This window comes from Aulonocara sp. 'chitande type north' Nkhata Bay, linkage group LG9 (assembly GCF_057382095.1).
Source record: "Aulonocara sp. 'chitande type north' Nkhata Bay isolate Kocher_YH1m ecotype deep benthic linkage group LG9, A_spYH_male_GT1.1, whole genome shotgun sequence".
Classification (NCBI taxonomy): Eukaryota; Metazoa; Chordata; class Actinopteri; order Cichliformes; family Cichlidae; genus Aulonocara; species Aulonocara sp. 'chitande type north' Nkhata Bay.
In genome coordinates, this window is record NC_141352.1 from 17,698,856 (window position 1) to 17,724,524 (window position 25,669).

Here is a 25,669-nt window from a genome sequence, read left to right on the forward strand (position 1 = left end):
GAAAATGGCAAAACGAAAGCCTCGTGTCAGGATGGCTGCCTTGTGTTAATCCATTTCAGTTACACCTAGCTACACCGGTGACATCATTCCTCTTTCGCTTTGCCATGTTTACAGCTGTGCGCAGTAGAAAGCAAACTGAACAGCTGGTGGAGTGCTCGGCGTTCATAACGGTCAAGCTCATAGAGGTCAGAACTATTGTAAAAGACCAAAAAAATTAATTCAAACATGCCGGTCTTTCTGTGAGGATGTTGCGATGGTGTCCCATATGCCGTGCTGGTACAAGACAAAAGTTAACAGTGACTGCAACGCCAATATTCATTTTAATTCTACCCCAAACTGACCCTGTTGTGCAAGGAAACCTCTTTTAAGAGTTGCACTTTATTTGTAAAAACACAACACGCAGTGACGTTGTCACCAATACAGCTGATACAGAATATCATGAAGGTATTTTTTTTTTCTTTGCACTTTGCGTGAACCCACCCCACCGGGCCTGAATCCTGTCTTGGATATACAACAGATGCTTTAAGCCATCAGATCAGGTATTAGCATCTTAGGCAGATAACACAAGCCTAACGTACACCTGAAAAAAAATCCCTGTAAGCAAACATTTCTCATCTTTTATTTCTTAAAGCTGGAGTGTGAAGCTGTTGTTTCAACTGAACAGATGACTCACATGGACAATGAAGTGACCTTCAGTGACCGAAGAGTCATTTAACACATCCACGCGATCTCCGAATAAGTCAGAAAAATTTATTCCAAGCTCATGTCTCCTTCTAATCATTTTCTGTTCCGTCTTCCTGTCATTTCATTTTTCTCTCTACATACATTTCTTGCTCTTTTTCTCTAGGGGTCTGAGAAGGAATGCTCTGCTGCATGAGGGGATCTTACACAACAAAAAAATGCTGGCTGTGGCTATGCAGAGATATTTATAAGTGACTGGTAATGAATCCAAGGCACAATCGCATGTTGAGTCAGATCCTCTCTCCCTCTCACGCACACTTGCATGTGTTGTTTTGCCTATAGACACATGCTTGCAGATGTGAATGAAAAGTGCTGAAAATGCTTTGGCTCTGTCATTTACCAGCTGTAATTGAAAGCAAAGCGCTATATTGTGGGCACAATCACAAAGTCAGCAATAAGTGTGGAAGTCAGCAAGACACTTTGGCTTAATAAGTCTTGAAGGTCAACGACCACTCGTTACATGTGCCGCTAAGAAGCATTCAGATAGTTGAGCTCTTGGTTGAACTTGTTTGTACTACGGTCCAGTCCATTTACTGACTGATGCACCTTGATACTTTAATGGAAACAAAATCAGCACAGTGAGAAAAATATGCATGTGTACCTTGTCTGTATCTTTTCAGTGTGCTTAAAGTCCTTAACACTAAAGTTTCTTTTCATTTCCAGTAAGTATTTAGTGAAAATCCCTCTACAAGTCCTGTTACACTATATTTATGTTTTATAGCTTTCAGAAAGGATTCCCAGTCTTTCTTTCAGGAGCAAAACTATGTTGTGGATCTATGCAAGCGTGTATCTCCACACCAGCTGCATCCTGTTTCTATTGTTGTAGGTCTTTAGAGAATTGTCCATACTCACACTTCCAAGCTGTACAGTTTAGCATGGCAACAAGAGACTGCTCAAGGCCCTCCAAACAGTTACCTTTCTGTAGTTAGTGATGCGTCGATTAATGTGCTCTGCCCTCTCACTATGCATGGCACTGAGGCGCACCCGCAGCTCCTCTGGGATCAGATCACAGCTGGAAATCAACCTTCCACACATCTGCACCAGCGCATCATCATTACGCGCCAGTACCTCCAGGATCTGATTTCAGAAAGAGTAAACAAAGTCAGGGTTGATTAAATGATATGCAAATGTTTCTTTTTAAAAAAAAAATCCCTTTTGGGGGAACTAATGGGATGTAAATGAATGACCAAGCTCCTTATTCAGTCGAAAACAAGATCAAAATTGGACAGAGGGCAGATTTATTTGCAGCATTTCATCAGGAGTTTAATTCCAATATGAATATTATTGTGATGCATATACTGTTTATATGAAGACTGCAAATCAGAGATAAGATATGAAGACAATAAGACACACAAAACTCTGAGCCTTCTTAATGAGATGCCCAGTGGAGGAGGGTGGGAAGCGAGGGAGGAAATGTAACAGCAGGAAGAGACTGAAGCACAAGACAACCCATGCACCCCGACAGCATAACCAACATTAAAATTCAACATCACACAGATCTCAGAGGACGGTGTGGAATGCGGGAGCAGATGTTTATAATAATACTAAAATTTTACTTGGGAGAAAAGAGATATTGCATATAGTGAGAGAAGTTATGGCAAGTGTTGTTTTGTGCATGTCATCGGCAGTGTTTAGAAGAGAGCTTTCATACACTTTAGAGGACAAGAACAGTAAATCTAGATCAACTTAAAAACATGTACCCAAATGTGATCTTGTCTAATTTACCATAAACAAGACAGATGTTGTTCATCATGAAATTTGGCAGAAATACGCTTCAAACTGTGTTTCATTTCCCACATCAGCAAGTGTGCATCTGTGTCTGAGTGAGTCTTCCATCCTCTGTGTATCTTAAATCAATAATGATCATTCTGTGAACATCACTGCTGGGATGTAAAAAGCATGCACTTAGCCCAGCTGAGAACTAACACGACTAAAATAAAGCTGTCTCTTTTCACTAGCTTCAAGCTCCACTCCAATCTGCACAGCAGGAAAGCTGTTGGATTTAGTGACAACAAAAACGTTACACTGGAATTTATGGTGGAATTTGTGCATCTTGTCAAATTTGAGAAGAAAAGTCTCGTGTGTTAGTAGACTCCTGCTCAAGAGCCGGCTAAAACACAGACAAGATGTAAAGTCTGTTCACATCTTGTCTGCTGCTATCCCTTACCAAGCAAGGAGCTGCTCTTTGGTAATAAGCACCACTATCCATCATATAAAAGGTAATAAAATGTCTCCCTCTCTTTCACTGTCGTCCCTCTTTTTGTCCACAACCATCCAGGATGAAAGTCACAGCTTAACGCAACATCTTTGCTTGATAAATTACGCTCAGGGGGATTTTTACTAGCTGAATAAGACATTCTGCTAGATGTGGATTTGCTAACACAGAGAACTTCAACTACTGGGTTCCCTGTCAGGTGGAGAATACACACCTCATGGGGGCTTTTCTGCATTTTTGCAGAGCACTAAACACCAAACTTTGCCTCCTGCCTTAGTAATAGTGAATCACATGAGGCCTGCAATTAATGAATCCATAGTGTAGAGGTTAACACATTCACCTAACAAGCAAAAGATCTCCAGTTCAGTCTCCAGAGGGGAGAAAAATCTCTCTAGGGTTGCATCAGGAAATGGATTTAAGTAAGGCTAAATCAGACATGCAGGGCTATGTGCTGTGACAACTCCTTGTAAATAAGGAAGGACCTGAAAGTAGCTTTATGAGTCATATTCAGTTAAACAAATACAATACATGAGAGAAAATGCTAATAAATGTAAGGCTGGAAAATTTGATATTGGACAAATATCTACTATAAAAGCTACCAACTAGCCTACCAATTATTTTTGCATTAAGATAAATAAGTAAAACACACACCCCTAATGAGAAAGGAAATGTAATGTATTCATGTAATTGCATTTTTACCTTAGCAGTGAGGCTGAAGAATCCCTTGGGTTCAACCATCTTCTCCAGTACATGGCACTTGGTGCCAGCTGTGCTGTCATACTCGTACACCACTCCGTACTCCAGGTGGACATTGTCTACTGTCAGACTTACATGGTCTGTTTTTCCATCAATGATAGCTATAGTGTTGATTTTGTCCATTACCTCTGAGGTTGGAGACACAAAAACATAAGACATAAAAAATTTAAAAAAACATAGTATAAACTTTTTATGTTTATGTTGGCGAAGCAACAAGGCGGTATTTATGCCTGAAACTATTATAATGACATGTAATAATGTTCTACAATGCACTGATGCAGTTTTTTCCAGTGTTTTCATCACCACACTTAGAACTGTGGGAGGCCTCTGTTCACCAAATCTGCAGATAATTTCAGAGAAAGACCTTCTGCTCGTGGCTTTCTTCCATTTCCCTCCAAAAAACAAAAAAAACAAACCCCGGAGCAATTCCAAGAGCAGAAAGTTAACCAGCCCTACAGTAAAGCAGTGACCTAATGTAGTTATAAATCCTGACAGAGCTGTTTGCTATGAAGGGAATAGCTTTCCTGTTTTACTCTCTCATTGGGATGCATAAATTGCAGGGGCAAATGAACACTTGATGAGCCAGAGGGGGCAGCTGTTCTCACACTAACACATTCCAGATGAGCATGTTTGGAGCTATGTTTTACTTGTTAACTGAAGGAGGTAATGGGATTGTGTTCCTGTGAACAACCCTGCATTACATCCACAGACACTTTGAGAAAAGGAAAAAAAAAAAAAAAGAAGCACTTTGCCAAAATGACATATTCCCATGTAGCTTGTGAATGAGCATGTGTGTGCGTGTGTCGTCACCTTCGACTTTACACTCAAAGCCATCTCCATTCTTCTCAGGGATGGGTTTCTGGTTAGTTTTCTGGTTGTCCTCCTGGGCGTTCTCACTGCTGTTGTAGACCCACTTGATAGTATCTTGCTAAATACATTAAAGAAAAAATAATTAAAGATGGATTTCATTTGAACTTTTTATAACATTATTTTTGTATCATATTAGTGAAGAAAATGCTAAAATGAAATTTTCCCCCCAATTTACACTTTAAATTGACTAACTGTAGTCTGTGTCTTTTAATTTACAATTAATTTAACTGGAGAAATTATAGGCCCATATGTACACAACTGTCCACATGAATCAATCTACTGCAGCATCACTCTTATCCCTCCAACCCTGGTGTTTAACAGGTGGAATTTCTATTACTCTGTTGATTGTGTGCATGTGTACACAAGCTGAGGCTGGAGGTTTGTTGCAGCCCGTTTAGCGGATTCTGCCTAGATATGGTGTGCAGTGTCACAGTTGGGTTGGCAGAGCATACAGTGAAAAGTCTTCACAAACATATGGAAACATGGCTCTCGGTGAGACCGCAAAAGCAAACCCATGCCAAACTCATCAACCCACTCTAGCATGCCCTGTGTGTATTTGAGTGTGTGTGTCCTTTCTCTACACCCAAGCCCACAGAGGGTTTTCTGCCAAGGCTACATGCTGCGCCGTCCCATTGGTCTGTGGTTTTCTAGTGCACAACCGCACACGCAGGCACGCATATACAAACACACACAAAGACGCAAAGAGCGAGAGGGTGGTTCCTCCGGGTCCACACTTGATGGAAACCAGATCTCCAGGAGTTTTGGAACACTCTAGTGCACCATTAAGCCTGAGGTCCACACGAGGCTCAATTATAATGACACACTACACTAACTCACACCATACACACACCCTGGGGTTTCTATTTTTCACCGTTTCCCACCTTCGACAGGTGGACCGAGCTCTCCTCCTACTCTTGTCTGCTGTTTAGCCTACCCCACACTATCCCCCTCTTTCCTTCCATCTTCGATCAGTCTTACTCCAAGACTCTCACCCACTCTGACCCCCAGCCAGCCTCGGGATCCTTTCCCACCTCTATCTGCAGCCTGCCAGTCTCCCACAACAAGCCCACCACTGTGAGCCAGGGGTCAGTGCTAAAGAAGCCAAAACTACTATTATTTTTGCGTAATGACCCAAATGAAGGAAAGGCAGAGAGAACCAGGGTAAATAGTTTCCCTTATTTTCTGCTCTTTTGCACTTCTACTAACAAATTTGCAGAAACGAATTCTATTTTTCCAGCAAGACAATCATTTATTCATTTTTTTCTCTGCTCCACAGTGACACATAATAAAAATTAAATACTTTTTCATTACCGCTGGATGACATCCCACCCCCACCCCCCTTGACAAATCCTTGTATCTGGTTAGATTTACTCTGCAGTTTATCCCTTTTTGCTTTTCCTTTCTTCCTCCAGTCTCACCTGCGTGGGTCGCCGATACTTCCTGCACGCTGTGACATGAGCGATGACGCTGGCATGGCTCTCCTTGCTCACATTGATACCGTTCACCTTTATAATGCACTGGCCTGGGTGGAGACCGGCAGTTGCTGCCACTGTGCCTGGCGTGAGACAGACAGAGATGCAAGGGGAAGGAGGGGTGAAAAGAGTAAGAGCTACCGCACGTTATCTTGCAGGTGCATGCTGAAACCGGATGAAAAAAACATGAGCACATCCTAAAAGAAAATAATTGTCACTTTTTCCACATCCTGTATGCAAAATTAGATTGAACAACATTCTTTTTTTTTGCTTTGTATTTACAAGACTGTTTCCTGTTTTTGGCAGCTCAGGAGGAGTGTGAGAGGGAGAGTGTGGTGCAGGGAGGAGGGAAGTTGTTTATCTGGGGTAGACGAAGGCCTCTGAGGGATGTGATTCAGACCATAGGAGAACTTCAAGGTTTACAGCTATCAGAAGGAAGTGTATGGCAGACTAAATATTCCTCCCATTTGTTTTCTCAGCTCCTTAAAAATACATCATGAAAACCTCACGCTGCAATGTAAGGAATCTGTAATCACTTGGCCGAAGATTGCAGGGACGGACATATCCAGTGTACTTTCCTTTCCACATCAACTGAACTTATAATATATCAACAATAGACAAGGATATTCTAGTTATTAATAGAGTAGAAGAGAAGAGTCTACATATTACATTAAAAACACACTTAGCAAAGTCCAGTATGAATGAGTATTGTTCAAAACATTTTTATATTTTCTTTATGCTTTCTACAAGGGCTTCAACATCTTCTAAGTGGCCTTTTTGCCCAATCCCCCCACAGGCCTTGGGATTCTCTAAAAGGATAAGCATGTATTGCTAATGAACGATAAAATATAATAATCAATAACTCTCTAAGCACCCAGTCTCAGGTGAGTTGCTCCTTTAGAAAGGTCACCCCAACAGTATTAACATACTAGTGTTTAGCAGGTTTATTGCTTGCTATGTTAATTGCGTTTACAACAGCATACTTTAGTACTATTACACTATTTAGAGTGCATAAGTGTGTTTACACTGATAAGCACAACTAAATGAAGGGCAGCTCAAGTACCCAGATGGTGTACTCATAATGGTCAAAAGTTGAAACTTCAGTTGAATCCTCAGTAGTTAGCATTTTGGCTATAGCACCAAACAATTTTTAGACAACTCAAGGAGGATTCAGCTAGTTAACTAGCTGAAAGATGGCTTTCTGGCCATGTGGAGTCGTGCTATGGCACTCCATAAGGCTAGTGCCTTCTACTTACACTACATTCAAGACTTTTCTACGTGTTTAAGACATTTTAAGGTGAAAAATGTCTATATCATAAGGAAAAAACAACCAACACAATAACACACACATCCATCTAGACTTCTGATTTTCTGCAAGTGTGGTCAAAAATTACGTGAAGTCATCACGGGCATGAATATAATGATAAGTCTGGCGTTTTATTGATTTCTTTAAACTGTTCTTTTTCCACTGTGGAATAATTGTACAGCATACATCTTTACTGACTTTAAAAATACAAGACGTTTGAATTTATTTTGGATTTTCTCTAATCCCCACGGGGTCAAAATTATACATACGGGCTCAAATACACACATGAACCCTCACCAACTATGATGAGAAGGGACAATCAACAAGCTTCTTGTCATCTGTTCTCATGGTGACATATCTCTGGCCTGATATTTGACCACTCTTAACAGAATCGGTAGACTTAATTTAAATTAGTTGCCTTCCTGACATGGAGCAAGCTTCCCACATACTTTACAGTTTGGGACTTTGGGAAGATCATTCCTGAAGCATAATGTTAGCATGCTTTATCTGTTCTAAAACCAGTTTTGATATGTGTTTGGGATCATCGTCCTGGAACACTCACCTCTGTCCAGGTTTCAACCATCTAGCTGTCTGATTTGAGGTGAAGCTGAAGAATTTAGATGCAATCCTCCTACCATCCACTTTTTGCAACCTACCAGTACCACTGAGAGTAAAACAGCTCCACAGCATGGCGCTACCACCACCATACTTGACAGCTGACATTATGTTCTTAGGTTTGAAAGCCTAACCTTTAACCCTTTAAACAAATTAGATTAGAGAAAATCCTAAAATCCTAAATAAATTCAAACTTGTAAAACAAAAATTGACTGCACATCACAGCAGTGATGTATACTGCAGACAAAAGTTTAAAGAAATCAAACCCCCAAACAAACCATGGCATTCGTGCCTATGATGAGTGTATGTAAACTGCTGACCACAGCTGTAAAAATATAGATGCCTGGTTCGCATTAAACACTTATTTTACAAAAATGTGCAACACCGGTGTCAAGCAACAGTGCCAATACGCTGAATTGCTGTGTGAAATTAATTTCACGACAGAGATTTTTGTGCAACTGCTCTTTTTCTGTGCCTCGGTTTCTTCATCTCTAATTGGTATTACCAGCTCCTGTTGACCTCAGACACCAGGGAACAGTCCAAGGAATGAGACACCTCCTATATATATTGAGCTTTGTCCCCGGGGATCGCAGCATCCACTTAAACACACACCAGGTTCCCAAGCAACCACATCATCAAGTCAACACATGCAGGCGCACACATGCACGCTGACACGAAAGCACATACTCTGCAATCTGACTTAGATTGCTTAAGGCGGGGAAAAATAAAAGATTCAATTCCCTTGAGATGGAGACGAATTGTTTTTTGATTGGACCCTACCTCATGCCAGCCCTGATAGCAGTGTAACTAAATATGCTGCATTAGGTAAGAAGCCTGATGAATTTAGAGCAAAAAATGCAGAGTGCTTTCCTATCAAACTGATCGGTGAAGGAGAATTGCTGAACAAAGCCTTTCCTATCAAACTTTCCTATCCTAATCGAACTGCTAAGAAAAATGCGAGTAGGTGCATGGAAATCATTGCGATCATGTCACACCGCAGCCAAGTCACGCACACCCCCAAAGCTGGTGTAGCAGCTGCTCGCCAGCTGTGCCACAATAACAAAGAGGTGATGGAAAGACTTTTGCTGATGAGGCCAGACAGCTCAAGTGGTGGAAACTGCAATCTCTTACCTCTCCCAACAGCATGGACCACAGAAGGACCGAATCCACGGATCTGGAATCCCAAGCCATCGGCCGAGTCTGGAATCTTAATCGTCCTGGAAATGAAAGGAAAGAGTAAATTACCGAGCTGGGATATGCACACAATAAGATGAAACTGACATTGCGTGTGCGTGCAAAGATCTGACACTTACTCTCTAGGCTTGGTGCTGACCAGCACTCGGAGGGGTCCTTTGCTGTTAAAACATTGCTTAAGGAGAGCTTCAACTTCAGAGAAAGGCCTGAGGAACACCAGGTCTCCATTTATAGCAAACAACTTCTTCCCCACTTCCAGACCAGCCATCTTGAAAGAGAATATGAAGAGCAAGAGAAATAAATATAAATTATAGAAAAGGATTAAGTCACACATTCGGTCTTAATGTGACGCAGAATCACAGTGGACTGTTTGAATCACAATGAAAAGCACGCACACTCCCAGCATTAGGAGACAACACTGGGTAACTTGTGTCTGTCAGCACACAGCTGGATCCTGTTGAGGATTTAATTTTTTTTAAGACATCACACATATTTGTATGAAAGCACTAAAGGTAGCATTAGTGCCACATCACAATAAAGCAGGTTTAGAGGAAGGGCAAAGAGTCACGAGGTTCTATTTTTCGTGACTAATGACTGAATCACATTTTAATAACAAAAGACTTCTACTGGCTGGCACATCTGCAAAACAGCTCTGCCTTTACTTTCATCTTTGAAAATAAAATCAAAGCAATCACATTAGCAGTGCTCCTTCCTATTCTCTATAACCTATGATCTGCTAAATGAGGAGCAACTCGAGGAGAGCTTTATGCCTGGAATGCATTTTTTTTTTTTTTTTTGCATAAACATTACTAACACGTTGCAAAAAGGCTTCAAAGAAGTACAGAAGAAACTTCACGATTGTGCTTTTGTGCATCTCTGTGTGTGAGACCGTGTCACCTCAGCTGGGGAGCCCTTCTCAACAAATTTGATTATGGGGACTCGATTCCTCTCTTCCAGGGTAAAGCCATAGCCTCCATCACTGGGCCTTATCTGGAAAACAACATGTCTCGCATCAGCAAAATCCCAAGCGAGCAGACCAAGCACAAACACGGACACAGCAGAAGAAGATACTATTAAAGACCGATAGCACACACATTTCTGTCTGCTCGCTTGCTGCAAAAAACAAAAAAACAAACAAGGTTTGCTTACCAAGGTATAAAATGGACTTTTGTAGCGTTATTACTTTTACTTCTCACAGCTGTGTGCTGCATAATGATTTACAGCGTTTCCACTTTGCTCCAAGTTGTGAATAAATAAATAAATAATAATAATAATAATAAATAAATAAATAATAAATAAACAGTGCAATAGACTCAATACTTGAAATGTGCAATTCACTTGTATTTTTATTTTTTATTCCTATTTATTCTATTTATCCCCTTTGTATATTTTATTTATATTTGTCTCTGTATTTATATATGTGTGTGTGTGTGTGTGTGTGTGTGTGTGTGTGTGTGTGTGTGTGTATATATATATATATATATAAATAAAACAGTTCTGTAACTGTAACTTTGGTCGTTGCTGTGCTTTTTTTGGAAGTCGAATTTCCCAGAGGAACCCACCCGAGGGATTAATAAAGTTCTATCTTATCTTAAATCCCAGCAAGCCACAGCATATCAGTCGGAGTGAGCAATAATCGATCAATAATCCACCAAGGAGCACTCACCAGGAGAGACTTGGAGATGACATTTTCAAGTATTTTCAGGTCATGCTTCATAGGTTTGTATTTTGTGTTGGAACCCTCCATCTCCTCATCAGCGAAGAAGCGGAACAGTAGGGGCTCGTCCTTGAATTCACTCTTCTCCAGCACTGAGGGAGTGACAACAAAGTCACATATGAAAAGTGTGACTGGAAAGTTCAACAGTCCACAGATTTAGCTACAAATGCCAAGTACAGTTTAATGTGATAGCTAAATGTGAATGTGTTAAAGCTTGTTATCTGACTCCTACCTATATCTGAAAGTAATAGGAGATCCTAATTTTAATTGTTTTTTAATGTATGCGAGTGTCGGAAAAAATTGTTACTTGAAAGGTGGATTTAAAATGTTGGACCCAGACAACTTCTGAGGGAGTAACCTCACTGTGTGGTGCTGTGCAGAAGCAGAACATGTTAAATTTAGCAAAAAACTCTTTTTGCATTACGCTAAGAAGTTTAAACCCATCTAAGTGTGACCGCAGTAGTATTTGCACGCCAAATGCACAAATAGACACTTTGGGAAACAATGAGACCCCACTTTTATGGCAAAAGGAAAAAAAAATCTTTTGAACAAACCAGGTCTCAGGGGCAACATAACATATCCACTATGACTTTCAATTTTAAACCAAAAAATAGCCCTGAGGGGAAAGAACAGAGCTTCCTTCTAACATTTCCTCACTTCATTCCTCTCAAGATCAGATATAGCTACATCGTGAGGGCAAATAACTTACAGGCACGAAATGAAATTATGAAATTACCCTGTAGGCAGTGGAAGTGACAGGAAGTTTGATGGCTGGGGTTGTTATGTTCTGGAGATGTGCTGGTAATTTGTAGTGTGAGGCTTGAACTGCGGGTAGTTTGAAGCAGTTGCATCATGGGGGTACGAGGTGACATGCTGTGATTCATACTGTAGTGTGCATGATGTGGACTTTGGCACAGGGGAGGTGCGCAGTTAAAAACAAATCCGACTCTCATAAGCAAACTGTAACCATGGCCACTGTCTGTTTTGCACTTACAGATAAACAGTTTTCATGTATTTACCCATAGCACTTAGTTACTTAAGACATATACAGTGCATACAGTATATGGGAACATGCATACATGGAATTAATGATGGTATGCAAGCATCACACACGCACTTATATTCACTGGTTTGGAAAATAGTTCTATTCCTGTAGCATGTCAGAGGGATATTAAGTAGAAATGGAAAAAGAACAAGTGTGGTTATGTTCTAAAACAGGACGCTAAATGCCAGACGCCCTCTGCGTGGTTTCACCAAAGCATTCATCTCTCATTTACTGCAGGATTTTTTCCCCTTTTATTTTAATCAGGAGTGGAAAGTGCCGTACCGTGATGCATGAAGCCATTGTTGCAGAGCTCCACCCCCAAGATCACCGCTTCCTCCCTCGTTCTGCAGTCCCCCTGCACCAGAAGAGTGGACACGCGGGAGAAATAAGACAGATGTAAGCGTGAAGAGTGGGTATAGTGAATAAGTCAGAAGATAAAAAAAAGAAGCAAAGGAGGATGAGAGAAAACAGAACAAAGGACATTGTGTGTTTAGAGTGCAGTCAAAATGTCACATTCACACCCCTCCTTTGTTCTTGCGTCCAAAAGCCCTCAAGGCCAGCAGAGCCTCTGCACACTCGATCTTAAACAGAGCCAAAATCATGTCTAGACAGTATAGTGTGACAGCTATTGAAGTCCCACTGAAGAAGCGAGAGCCACTCCACTGCACCGACTCAAACACATGCATATGGAATACCGCAATCACACACGCACATTTACGCAGACACAAGCATGTAATGACTGCCAGTGATTCTGTGGTTGCTGGTCACCATATATGTTTCATCCCTTTGTTGTCGTCCCGAACAGGACTATCAATCTGTCAACCTCAGAACTTCCTGTCATAGTCAATAAAGCTTTGCTATCCAATCAATTCTGCTTTTCTTTTTTCGTTTCCTCTCGGCTCCTTTGAGAGCTTCAAGTCTGATGGTGTCTTTTTTTCTGCTGCACATCTGAAGTGACTGACGTGTAACAACAGCAGACGCTCCCAGAATTATTTTTTTTAAACTTCTATGCTTGAAAGGGGAAGAGGTGGGACATGTGCTTTCAACATGGCCAGAAACTAATGGAAAGGTGTCTTCTTAAAAAACACACAAGAAACTATATGAAAGTATCTGAATTTAAAGAAAAAAAAAATGGTGTTCAGAATAATAATCTAACTTCATCAAATTCTTTGCACAAGCAAAATAGACAAATTCAACAACTTGTATTCTTATTAAATAACATTTGTGAAGCAGCGAAAGAGCTTACCTGTGCTATAAGCCAATCTATGAGCTTGTTAGCCATGACCACTGATTTGTAGGTCCGTAAATGATAGTCCTTGTCCCTGGATGGGCACAAAAGCAGAAGATATCAATAGAGGGATCTGGAAAAGAAAGTTCTTGGTATTTTAAATTTTACTATTTGCTTTAAATGTGAAAAAAAAATGTAGGCAAAGAATATGTAGAGAAATAATTGCTTGGTCTATTTAAACACAATGCCCAAAAGGAGGGATAATAATTCCCAGTGTCAGCGAGATGTGGCCTCGTTTCAAGTACTGGCTGGTGTTTGGCCTTGGGGTGCTCCATGTCAGTATGGGGTTGCTTTTCTCAGTGTTACCCACACAGCCGCACTTTGCCAGACCCCGAGAATGCTGTTTGAAATGGAGCCGTGACTTTCCCATGAACACAGGGGCCTCCCCGGGGACACGCAGGGGCTGAGCTGCAGGGCCGGGAAAGTCCAGAACCACCGTGACTTACACCACTCCACCGCTTCCAGCACATGCAAACGCTTACACACGCGGACACAAAACTAAACATACACAGGCCTTTCTAGCACACACAGTTCAGACAAGTCAAACAAGACTTGTGGGCCAAGTTAAAGTCTGATTTCAGACTCCTGGTACTCTTCAGAAAGTGAATTGTTAGAGGCCAAGCGCGGCCATGTTTGATCCATTCTGAAACTTTCTGTTACATAACTGTGCCTGACAGCCTGCGCTAGTCTTGGATGAGGACAGTACAGCTGGAAGCCATGTCGCACCATGCATAAACCACTCTGACAGAGGAACCAAGAGCCACCCTGCATTTCCCCCAAAATGGGATACTAGAGCCAGTGAGAGTTGGGCTTCAGCGGCTGGTGCAAAGTGAGGCTGTCAGAGTGAAAAATGGGGGTAAACAACGGCCCATTGGGCAGCCATATGTCGAGGATAAGGAAACAGCAGTTTGAGGAGTAACAGAGGGAAAGGTCAGAGAGGTGGTTTTTAACTTGCTGTCCAATGACAAAGTTTGTCTTGACATTTTGTGAGCAAACGGATGCAACTGTCGTACTTTCTAAGTACTCCTTAGAATAAATTACACGGAGGATGCTGAAAGTTCAAGCTTTAATCCACTGCTCAGGAGTGAGAAATTAATCAAGCAGTTTTCCATACTGTTTGTTATTCTGAAAATCCTACCCATGCATCAGTAAATATTGAGCTTCTGGAGGACTCCTCAGCATAATGAGGAAAACTTGTCAACATTTCAAATGCTGAGGTAAAAATGACAGTTTTTTTCCCCCCATTGTATGTAAAGAATATTTATGAGTGGCCTTGGCTCTAGTGTCCCTGTGTACATGATGAAAAATTGTTCTTATTATCTATTTCAACATATAACTGTGTACAACAGCTTAAGTGGGCATTTGCTCCTTTGCAGCGAGATCCCCTGGAGTGGCTGGTTTCACTGATTTCTTGTAATGAAAGCAGAGGCTTAAGGGGGGCAAAGAAGCTGCAGAGGGTTATGGGGTCTGCATAGTATATACCCCCATCTTTGCCTAATCGCTCTTACTCTGCCAGGAAATTCCACCTAATTAGGCAGGGGCTGGTTGCTCCAATTAAACTCTGGCATTCCCAGGCCCTGTGATGCATTGTACTGGCTTCCCAGGGAGAATGCGCTGCGCAGATATGTGAGCTAACAACGCACACAACTCAAGTTCACCAACAGGAGTTTTTACGCCAAGAGTTTTGGCCTCAACACAAAAACACCAGTGGACTGAATGCTGACAATCCAAACATACACACACAAATTCACCCTTTGGGGTTTTTAGCAGTTAGAGCAAACAAAAAAGTCTCTATGCTAGGACAGATGAAGGATCAGCGTGCCCCCGCTAGCCATGGCACAGTTTTATAGTTGTGAAATTCAAGCTTTTATTCGGGTTATTTGAAATCAGTATAAACAGCCAACTCTGATGTTGTGTTTCGCCATACGACACATTAGCAGGTGGCAATAGAATTAAAGTCAGATTATAAGAAGTAAAAACCAAAGCAGGCCAGCAGATTCAGCTCAGTTCAATCCAATTTTATTTATACTGCGCCAACAACAGTCGCCACTCTAAGGTAGAGAGTCTACATTAGTAGACAAAATTCCAACAATCTTCTATGAGTATGGATTATGTGACAGCAGGAAGGAAAAACTCCCTTTTAACAGGAAGAAACTTCCAGCAGAAGTGGGCTCAGGGAGGGGCAGCCATGTGCTGCAACTAGTTAGGGGGTGAGCACAGGAGGGCAGGACAAAATCCAAACTACGGAAGCAAGGAAGCAAAGAAGGAAATGGATGGAAAGAAGTCCTCATTATATCATGGGAAGTCCCTTGGCAGCCTAAGCCAATGGCAGCATAACTAAGTGATTGCTCAGGGTCACCTGACCCAGCCCTAAATACAAGCTTTATCAAAAAAGACATTTTTAAATCTAATATTAAAAACAGAGTGGGTGTCTGTCCTGAGTCCAAACGTGGAGCTGGTTCCAAAAAAGAAATCCTGAGAGTAGCTGAAGTCTTTGCCTCCCTCTCTGCTTTTGGAAAAACCAAGGAATCTGCAGTCTGAGAGTGCACTGTGAGGTCTCTAAGATATAACGAGGCCTGATTTTTAAAGAACTTGTATACTCCAATAAACATTTAGGCACTCTAGGTAAAGCTTTAAAAACAAAAAGCACTTGCCTAAGTGACAATTTCTACATAGCCTACGCTGGATGAGTCCACTTTGGGGAGTTTCCAGTATTTTCCCTTATTGTAAGATACTGAGAGAAGTCACATTAGTTTCATTACTCATTCTATCCAGCCAGCATGCTTATTTTCCAAGTTTAATTACTGTTTTGCATCATGCTGTATGTCATTTTAAATCAGGAATGGCTCTGCGTGCCTTTCAAAAAACAAGATCAATATGATGTCAGTCACTCTAAATGAAATGTGTTAAGAGCTGTTTTTGAGACAAAAAAAAAAAATGAGGCACTGTTGAGCTGTGACTGGGCCACGTGATGCTGCAAGGTACAGAGACTCATCCGAGGGAAACTGTAGTCTTGAATTTAGTTGATTTTGGATCAACTGGAGGCTTTTCAGGGAGTTTTTAGGACATCCTGGAATTAATAAGCCTAGAAGTAATAAATGCATGAGCTAGATTTCCAGCATCACTCTGAGACAGGATGTTTTTAATGTTGGAGATACTGGATGGAAATGGAAGACAGCAGTCCTACATATTTGTTTAATATGCGCACTGAAGGATATATCTTGGTCAAAAATTACTCCAAGATTCCTCACAGTGTTACTGGAGGCCAGAGTAATGTAGCCAGAGTGAGCATCTGGCTAGATACTGCATTTCTTGGATTTCTAGGACCAAATACAATAACCTCAGTTTTATCTGAAATAGAAAGTTTGAGGTCATCCAGGTCTTCATGTGCTTATGGCATTCCTGCAATTTAACTAATTTGTGTGTGTTATATGGCCTCATGGATAGAAAAAGTTGGCTATCATCTGCATAGCAGTGACAATGCATATGCTATGCCTTCTAATTACACTGTCTAAAGGAAGCATGTATAATGTAAATAGAACTGGTCCTAGCACGGAACCCTGGAGAACTCGCTAACTAACCTTTGTGTTTGAAAAGGACTCACCGACTCACCACTGCACAGTACCTTCAATACCCACAACATCTCTTATTGCTGTAACAGTATCGAACGCCACACTGATGTCTAGTGGGACAAGCACAGAAACCTGGTCATATATTTTTGACAAAACAATCTGCATGAATAACTTTAATTTTTGGCTTTATTTATTGAACAACAGGTTTTATACTGATGAAAATGTGGAATGAAATTAAGATCTCTCCACAAAAGCAAGTAAAAACACCACAAATATGGGAATGTTTGTCAAACTTACTACTTACTACAACTACCAGATATTTAGAATTACCTTTTAAGCTGCTTACCATGTTGATCAAGACCATGTGTTAGGTTATAAAACACACACACACACACACAAACAAAAAGGGGAAACTGTAGGAGGACCTTCTTTGTAATCAAATGATCACCCACTTAACTCACATTCTTCATCATGACAACATTTTCCAACAAACTTTCCTCTCGGATGCATCAAAAATGATGTGAGATTCATCACAATATCACCAATTTTTGTTTTAAGCATGAATGTAAACATCGAAGGGAAATTGAGGGAATAGATTCAGTTTCTTTCAGCACATCTGCGTCTTGAGAACAGCCAGATAAAACCTGTCATGCTCAATCACCCACAGGAGCCTGTGCCAACTCCTCACAAGTCCTCGAAAACAATGAGCTCATAGTTCACAACCTAATCCCTCTTAGTCACTTTTTCGTATGTGGCAGGCAGGGGTTATTTTTAGGCACAAAAGCCAGACGCTGAACTACACGTGCCCCCACCTGGCTTGACTGCAATGGAGTGGAAAAGAAAATGACCGCCCACCTGATGACGGGAGTGAAGAGGCTGTGAAGACGACAAAACAGCCGAACACCCTGTGAGGAACAGGAGAGAGACTTTGGGTTATTTCAGCGATATGCGCTTAAAGTGCGATTTTAAATCGACTTGCGTTTCCACCGCAACACTGTTACCTTGGATATAACATCGTGCATGTCACTTCTCGGGTGGTAGGTGCCGTCGTCGTAGCGGAAACGGTAGAGCACGGGCTCTGGTTTGAACTGGTGTTTGTCTGTGACTAAAGAAATGCCACACATTCAGGCCCCAGAGTGAAGGGGAGCATTATTCAGTTTGCTTTAAATGTGAAAATTAGAAAAAACCAAAACACATTCAAACCAAGCAGGGCTGCACAGAGAAACAAGCTCTCCAGACAAGAAAAGGACTCCAACCCCACATAGAGCAGTCACAGATAGCACAGCTGCTCAGAGCTTCCTGCTTTTCTCGCTTCAGGGGACTGCGTGTAGACCCCCCAGCAGTCATAAAAGCTGGCTCCGTACTCTTGGCTGTAGCTGAGCGGGTTCCATTAAAGTTTTTTTGTTTTTTTTTGTTTTGTTTTTTTTAAATAAAAAGATATTCTATCGTTTTTCGCATGGGGACTGCTAACTGCACCGTGAGAGAGAGCTCGGAGGGGCTCTGAGTTATTCCTCTCTGTCAGGAACAGCTCTAAAGCCCCATCTCATTTCTCACTGAGGAAGCAATAAAGTGCCCCTGAGTGATTTAAGATACAACTTGACTTGGGGCCCTACACTTTTGAGGAAAAAAAAGAAAGAAAAAAGAAAGAAAGAAAAACCATCCAGGGCTGCATGCGCCATTTAGTGTGAATGCAGAGCGTTAGCCAGCTTAAAGTCTCATGCACTAAACACACTTGTTACCCAAAGCCACAGAACAGCAGCTGAGAAAATATAACACAAACATTAAGGAAAGAAAAGATTAATATTTATAATCCCTTACCTAAACATTGTGTCAAAGCTGTGTTTAAATGGGACACCTGCTAAGAAATAAATAAGAGAGCCACAGCTACTTTGTAGACTCCAGCCAGAGAGTGAAAGTACAGCATTCTTCAGACATGTCTAGAGGTTAGGTTAGGGAATGGCAGGCATTTGCATGCTCTACACTGTGCAGCACAAAGTAAATTAGACTGTGGCAGATTTGATTTAATATGTGGGACAGCAAAGGATGATAAAGCGGGTCTGAGTGGGAGAGAGGACGGGAGATAAAAATGAAAAACTAACCGTGGTGGATGATACCATTCTCCAGCAGAGCTTGACCCAGGTGAACCCCTTCTTCTGGGTTGTCCGTTTCACCGATTTCCATCAGCCAGGACACAAACTCACTGGTCGGGTGGGGGAATAAATTTCAAAAAACAGAAGCTCAAAATAAAGAACTGGCACAGCAACATACGTGGCTCAGTCGCAACAACACAACACAAATGCACAGAAAACCCATGGGAAATTTCCTCGCTTCATAAAAGGGCAATGTTTGTGATTATTGGAGAGAGAAGAGAAGAAACAGCCTTCATAACTTTCTACAAACTGCATTTACTCTAAATCAACGTGACTATGGCAACAAACACCCGGGCTGGCAAAGGGGGAATGATTTATTTACAGTCAAGGCCCAGGTTTGTTTGTTAAAACAACCAGCAGGCCTTAGTTCTCGCTTTTTGTCCAGTTTGACTTTATTTAATTTAGACACACAATTTAATAACATCAATAACAGAGGATTTGACTCAAGCTTGGGAATTTCTTGATAGAAAAACACGTTTTTTTAGGGGGTGGGTTTTTCCCCCCTCTGCACCATTTACAACTAGATAGAGAAAAACAAACCAACCACTAAAAGGACCAAACACAGCATCCAATGTTCTGGCCCAAATGAACTTAATGGGATAATTCTTTATAATTTAGTGACTCAATAAAAGAGACAGAGAGTAAAGACAGAGAGGACTGAGCATGAACAGGCAATGCAGCGGCAGTCTATCTGATTACATCCTTGATGTCCCGTCTGTCCGCAAAAGCCTGTGGAACACACTTCCAGGCCACGATGGGGGCAACTGGTGTCAAAGTTGAGCCAAAAGCAGCATTTTTTTAAACGATTTTAGAGAAACAACTACTGAACACGCCACCGCCAGCTTGTCACACTCTTGAACCACTGATTGCTGATGTCTTTTCACTCCAAAATAAACCTCGGGGGAAACCATAAACCTATAACAACCTCTGTATGGAGAAATGATCTGAAAAGGTCAATGATGGAGTTGAATATGGCTTTTATACCTTCTTGAAATAACCCCCAAAAGGATTTGTGCATCTTTCTGGGATCAAACTGGGGCTCTTTCGCTCGTTAGATGAACACTGCTACACTATGGAGCCGCTAGTTACGAGTAAAAATGGAAGAAAACTGGAAACATCCTGCGCAGCCTTGGCCCAAGTGTAGAGCACACTGCCCACTAATCACAAGGTTTGCTGCAACTCCGTGCGCCAAAGGGCTCTTGGGCAAGATACTAAACCAAGTTGCATATGATGCCAGGTAAACACCTCACGTGTGTGTGTGTGTGTGTGTGTTAAACTGGGTGAATTCATTTTTTTGTAACATTTCCTAGCCAAACTTGAATTTTTGTGGTTACTTATATGTTGTCATGGATTTATTTTTTTTTTAATCTCCCACTGAATCAAATATTTTACAAGGTTAAAACAGATTCGAAGCTTAAAGGTCAACTTTTTAGGAAATTAGGATAATCCTTTTATTTCCAGCAGAAGTCACATAAAAAAATATTATTGGGGGCAGGGAGAGATGCTCTATGTAGAACTTCTGGAGGTCTTTATGCTTGTTTAATATGAGTAGTACTTGGCTTGGCAGTCAGAAGATGTGGTTGCCTCTAACTGAAGCTTCATATACACATGCTTAGGTATAGACTAAACAAACAAGACAGAAAGTGTTAATTAGTGCGCTTTAAAGGTGCTTCATTTAAATACATTTTAGTGCCTTCGGGCAGAGACGGCCAAGCTGTTTCCCCCCATGTGGTCTTTATGGTGAGCTGAACAAACTACCCGCTGGCATAACTTCATATTTACAGAACAGGAAGAGCATTGCAAGAGATAAAAAGGCTTCTTACAGAACTCTCAGCAAGAAAGCAATTACGCATGTTTCTCCATTTTCCAATATCATTTCCCATGTCCATGATCATGGTGCATAAGGGGTTGCTCCCGATGCGTTCATCCAAGTGTAAGCATTTATGACTGTATGAATATGTGGGTGAATGAGGCTTGTAGTATAAAGCGGTTTGAGTGCTCAAGCAGAGTAGCAAAGTTCTATACAAGAACCAGTCCATTTACTATAACTGTCATAGATACTCACCAGCATCTGTCACGACAATATACTGCTAGAGTCCATCATATGTAGAAAATGGTTTTTCTGTTTGTTTCAGGTTTAAAATTGGATGATAATGTCAGACTAGGTGGCTCTCACACACATTTTCTTTGATGAATTACCCTCTCGCAGAAAACTAACCTCAAATAAGATCATAACATTTTTCTGAGACACAGAAATAGCCCTCTGTTTTAAAAAGAAAAAGTCAGAAAGAAAAAGGGGGAGGCGTGGAAAGGGGATAATGGCAAAGCATTTCACAATGGAGGGAGTGGGCTGACTTGAAGCCATAGGCAATGTGGTTTTCATCAGAGACATACAATGCTGGTTTCCATAAGCCAATTACGCCTACATGTAATCGTCTCCGAAATCAGTGCAGACAGGAGAAGTACCGAGGGGCCAGAGATGTCCTTTTACCCACAAGTGGTCATCCAGGTGTAAGGGGATAGGTTTTCAAAGAAAGCTTCCCTGAGCTTCTTTCTCACCATATGATCGCTTCAGACTCAACAAGATGACCGCATCGGACTAGTGTTTGATCCTGCTAATCTTTTCAGCTGACAGATCCATTCCTTCTCCGGACCGCAAGGGATCTGGTGTTGTCTGTGTGGACCAAAGGAGAAAGTAACCCTTCATTTCAAACCACCATGCCATGTAACTTGGCCACAACTATGTCCAATTGGACTTTTTGGTTGGTTTTTGCTCCCCTCCTCTCTCTTTATGCTTTTAAAAATAACAGGGATTTTGACATGACTGTATAAGCTCGGGAGATTTTCAACGTGACTGTAACAACTCAAGAAAAACAAACTGAAAGTACAATTTTATAACAAATGGAAAACATGGCTCATTCTGAATTGTACTGGAGTGTTTACAAGGCAAATTTGTTAGAGAGGATCAGAACTTGAACAGAATCCAACCCAGGCCGTCTTTTGGAAGCATTCAATGATTTAGCTGAGCCTTTAAAATTACAGGCGTCCCTCTGTAAACATATTTTTGGCTGCCACACGTCATCATCAGAAGCTTCTTGTTTTTATTATCTTTATCCACGTTCGCCACCTTCTCAGTCACACTTTGTCCTCTTCCCACATTGGGGTACAATATGGGATAGATGCTATATAACAAGAGAGGATGCTGAACATGTCGAATGGACCGAGCGAAAGAGTTTTGCAGTTCCCAGATTCCCGATAAAAGTGTCTGTGCCCACATATTTGATCTCATTTGAAGTAGAACTACAAAAAAAAAAAAAAAGTTCGTCCTTGTCAGGCATTCAAGTCTTTTATCTCATTAAAGCACACAAGTGCGCAGAAACCTACAACACTGACGTGAAACCAATTCGTCTGCATTTCACATTATGAAAGCAAAATACCCAAATGGTGGCATCAACTTCTGCTTACCTAAAATAACCCAAGGACGAGATTTTCAGCAAAGCTCCACTCACGGTAAATATTTTTACCTGTCACCTGTCAGCGAGTGCAGGAGAGATAGTCATATTCAGACTCAAAAGTAAATATGGAAAGCGCGCCCAAATTAACTGTGAAAATTCAAGGACAACAATGAGCGTGACACACTCTGATGGTAACACACGCACACACAGACAGAGCTGCCCTCTGGCATAATGAACCTTCTACAACAATTACCTCATGGATTTCTCTGCAGACAGCTTACTATAATCTAACATGGGCGAGGGAGCAAAAGGGGCAGTCAGCTGAGCCGCGCAGGGATATCTAGCCTGTGATTTATGACTGGCATTCAGTGGCCGATCCATCCCCAGACACCACACCAACAATCCTTAAATAAGATTCATGGGCTAAATCTCGCTGGATTTCATTTTCCCGTGACTGAGATGGCGGCTCCACAACACAGAGTCTCTTGAGCAGAAAGTGCCATTGCTTTCTTCTTTCCAGCAGCTGTCTTTACAAATCCTGGCCAATTGATCTTTATTATTACGTTACATTACTAATACCACTTCTTTTAACATCAAGTACAAGGTCCTATAAATCTTTAGAGACACACAGAATACAGATTTAATCTTTGAAAGGCTCCCGGCACAGTCATGCAGTCTGACCTACTCACAGGTAAAATGCTTACATGACACAGAGAAAACCCATAGGGCTGAACACTCGATGGAATAAACATCAAGACCAGCAGAAGGATCCTTACCTTCCCAGGAAACACTTGGGGAAGGTGGTGAGCTTGCGTTTCCGGTCTTTTATGAGGTTACCCTTGGTCATGAGGTGATAGAGCTTCTCTCCCTTCTCTGACACCATCACCCACGTATCCTGCTCCATGCCGAGCCTCAGACCTACACAGGAGAGGGTGCATCATGTGATCTGCTTGAGGGAAATAACACAGCTACTCAAGAAACCCCCTTCAGTCCTAGATGCAGATCCCACATGCTGTTCGCAGCTGGGATCTATTTGCGTTTTTAATCATTCAAGTTATATTGCTTTGTATCGATTTTCCCAAAACGCAGCCTATATTTTCAGTTATTTAAATCAAGACAGATGCTAAGGAGAAAACATTGACCAGCTTTCCCTGAGTGTAATAAAAGCCCTGACACTGACAAACAGTTGCTTACTTTTCCTGCGTTCCCTCTCTTTCATGATGGCCTCCAGCCACTCCTGCTTCTCCTCCGGGGTCTTGGCCATGCAGACGAACCACTTGTTCTTGGCCGTGTTGTGGATCTTCCAGCCGTTGTTCACTATGTTCCCGCTGCTGTGGTAGTCAGCTGAGGAGGAGAAAACACAGGCAGAAACAATCTCAGCTAGCCTTCTAGTTAGCTCTTTGCAAGGGGAGGACTTATTTAATCCGAGAACTTTTTCATATTTGAAAGGGGAAGGCCATGAGTCTGTGGGTACACTGATCGTGACACTGTAAACAGAGTTATTGGGAAGTTGGGTTCACAGTAAATAAGGGTTACCGCATGAAACACAGCAATAACATGGGGCACAAAGTGAGTCGCTGCAGAGAAAAGCAAAGCCGAATGACATAGTGACATCAGCGCTACTATAAAGGAGTGAAGAAAAAAAACAATCTATAAATTAAAAAAAAAAAAACATGCCTCTTGATGAGTTATTGCTTTCCTTTATAGCAGCGTGTGGTCTATTTTTAATAAAAAATACATAAAACAAAACAAAAAACAACATCCAGAGAATATCATACTCTGTCTTACTGCAAATGCTGGACTCGGACTCATTTTTCCCTGCTCTACTATCAGACTTTCTATCGAGTGGTTCATTGATTATCACTCTTCTCCTTTAATGAGATAAACGAGAGGGAACAAATGCAGAAGGAGGACCATCAATCAGCATTATTTACTACTGAGTCCTCAGAATACTCCTTCAGAGCTGGTGCGTACTTGTGATTAACTATGCCTGTAGTATATACATGTTAAGAAGCCTCCAGATAAAGGAAGTGAACTCTTGACCCATCATCATTTTCATCTTTTAGGAACCCCTTCCAGTCTCTTCCCAACATTCCTTTGATTTTTCTTTCTAAGCTTATCACAAAAAGCGACCCATTACAATCATCAATTACAATCACGTCTAAAAACACAGACGGTGTGGTGGTGGTGTCCTTTATATGGAATGCCCCGAGGGCGTGTTTCAACCTCAGGCAGCAAGTGTGCGCCTGGGAAAAAGTCGTGGCACTTTGTTAACATAGGAATCCAAGCTAAAAGAATCCAGTCACCCTGGCTTTAAGATTGAGATCTCCCGCCTGTGGTGAAGAACACCCACAAGTTACTGCTCTGCCGCCTGCCTCGCCTGTTTATCCAGACCCAAGCCCATCCATCCCTCACCAAAAACACCCAATATTACTGCCCATCTAGGACCGTTGGAAAGGAAATGATGGCTTCTACAAATATAAATGCTAATCAGTGGCTATGTGAGGCCAAAAGACACAAGCGCTCAAGTTCACCGAGGACCAGCAGCAGCACAGCCCCAAGGATATGTAACTATAGACGTCTAAAAAATGTTTATAGGTAAGTCTCATTTTTCCATTGGCGATCCAAGTGTAAAAATCACACAGTTGTGCACCAGCTCACGCCAAGGACTATGTTGTCTACTTCTCCGTGTGGCTTATTATGGCATGTATTTAAATTCCTGCTGCCAGAACTGCTGTAAGTGGTCCTGGCAAGTTAGCACAGGCAATGACAAAAAATAATAAACTCAAACAGCAGCTGTCCAAAATAACCAGGGTATCTTCTTTTAGAGCACTGCTCACCTGTGCCATCATCCACATTTTCCACCTCCATCACCTCAGTGCTGATTCTTCCCCTGAACAGGTAGCGAGGGCCCTCGGTGGACGCCTTACTGTTTTTTAAACGCCTTTGACGGAGAGAAACAAGATGATGATTAATCCTTAAACATTTAAATCATATTTAATAGACTGTCACACTTACCAGCCTATTTTGACATCAAAGGTAATCAGTAGCAAAATACTTTACATTTAATACTTGATACTGTATACTCAGCTTCTTCATCCGGTTTCCTGCTGCGAAACACAGATTAATTAGACGAGTTTCACGATTCATTTTTGCCTGATCGGAATAAATGTCGTATTATTTGCATCCGAAGATTATCTGAAAGATCAATCTAAAAGGAAAATACTACCCAAACGTGGTGGTTCATATCCCTACCTTGATTAATCACCCAAA

At 41.5% G+C, this 25,669-nt stretch overlaps 1 protein-coding gene across 4 annotated transcripts in view; it reads right to left on the minus strand.

Annotated features, from left to right (window-relative positions):
* The window catches only part of prex2 (phosphatidylinositol-3,4,5-trisphosphate-dependent Rac exchange factor 2), a 91,503-nt gene that overhangs the window by 40,738 nt on the left and 25,096 nt on the right, over nt 1-25,669 (minus strand). For all 4 annotated transcript variants that reach the window (XM_086306174.1, XM_086306173.1, XM_086306177.1 and 1 more), the window contains 16 exons: nt 25,237-25,340; nt 23,591-23,740; nt 23,173-23,314; nt 18,891-18,991; nt 17,793-17,896; nt 17,647-17,696; nt 13,178-13,253; nt 12,214-12,286; nt 10,836-10,978; nt 10,067-10,159; nt 9,289-9,437; nt 9,107-9,192; nt 6,001-6,137; nt 4,523-4,640; nt 3,656-3,840; nt 1,657-1,818 (listed from right to left, as the gene is read on the minus strand). In XM_086306174.1, the coding sequence (XP_086162300.1) occupies nt 1,657-1,818; nt 3,656-3,840; nt 4,523-4,640; nt 6,001-6,137; nt 9,107-9,192; nt 9,289-9,437; nt 10,067-10,159; nt 10,836-10,978; nt 12,214-12,286; nt 13,178-13,253; nt 17,647-17,696; nt 17,793-17,896; nt 18,891-18,991; nt 23,173-23,314; nt 23,591-23,740; nt 25,237-25,340 (1,873 nt within the window). The remainder of the gene's footprint in view (nt 1-1,656; nt 1,819-3,655; nt 3,841-4,522; nt 4,641-6,000; nt 6,138-9,106; nt 9,193-9,288; nt 9,438-10,066; nt 10,160-10,835; nt 10,979-12,213; nt 12,287-13,177; nt 13,254-17,646; nt 17,697-17,792; nt 17,897-18,890; nt 18,992-23,172; nt 23,315-23,590; nt 23,741-25,236; nt 25,341-25,669) is intronic.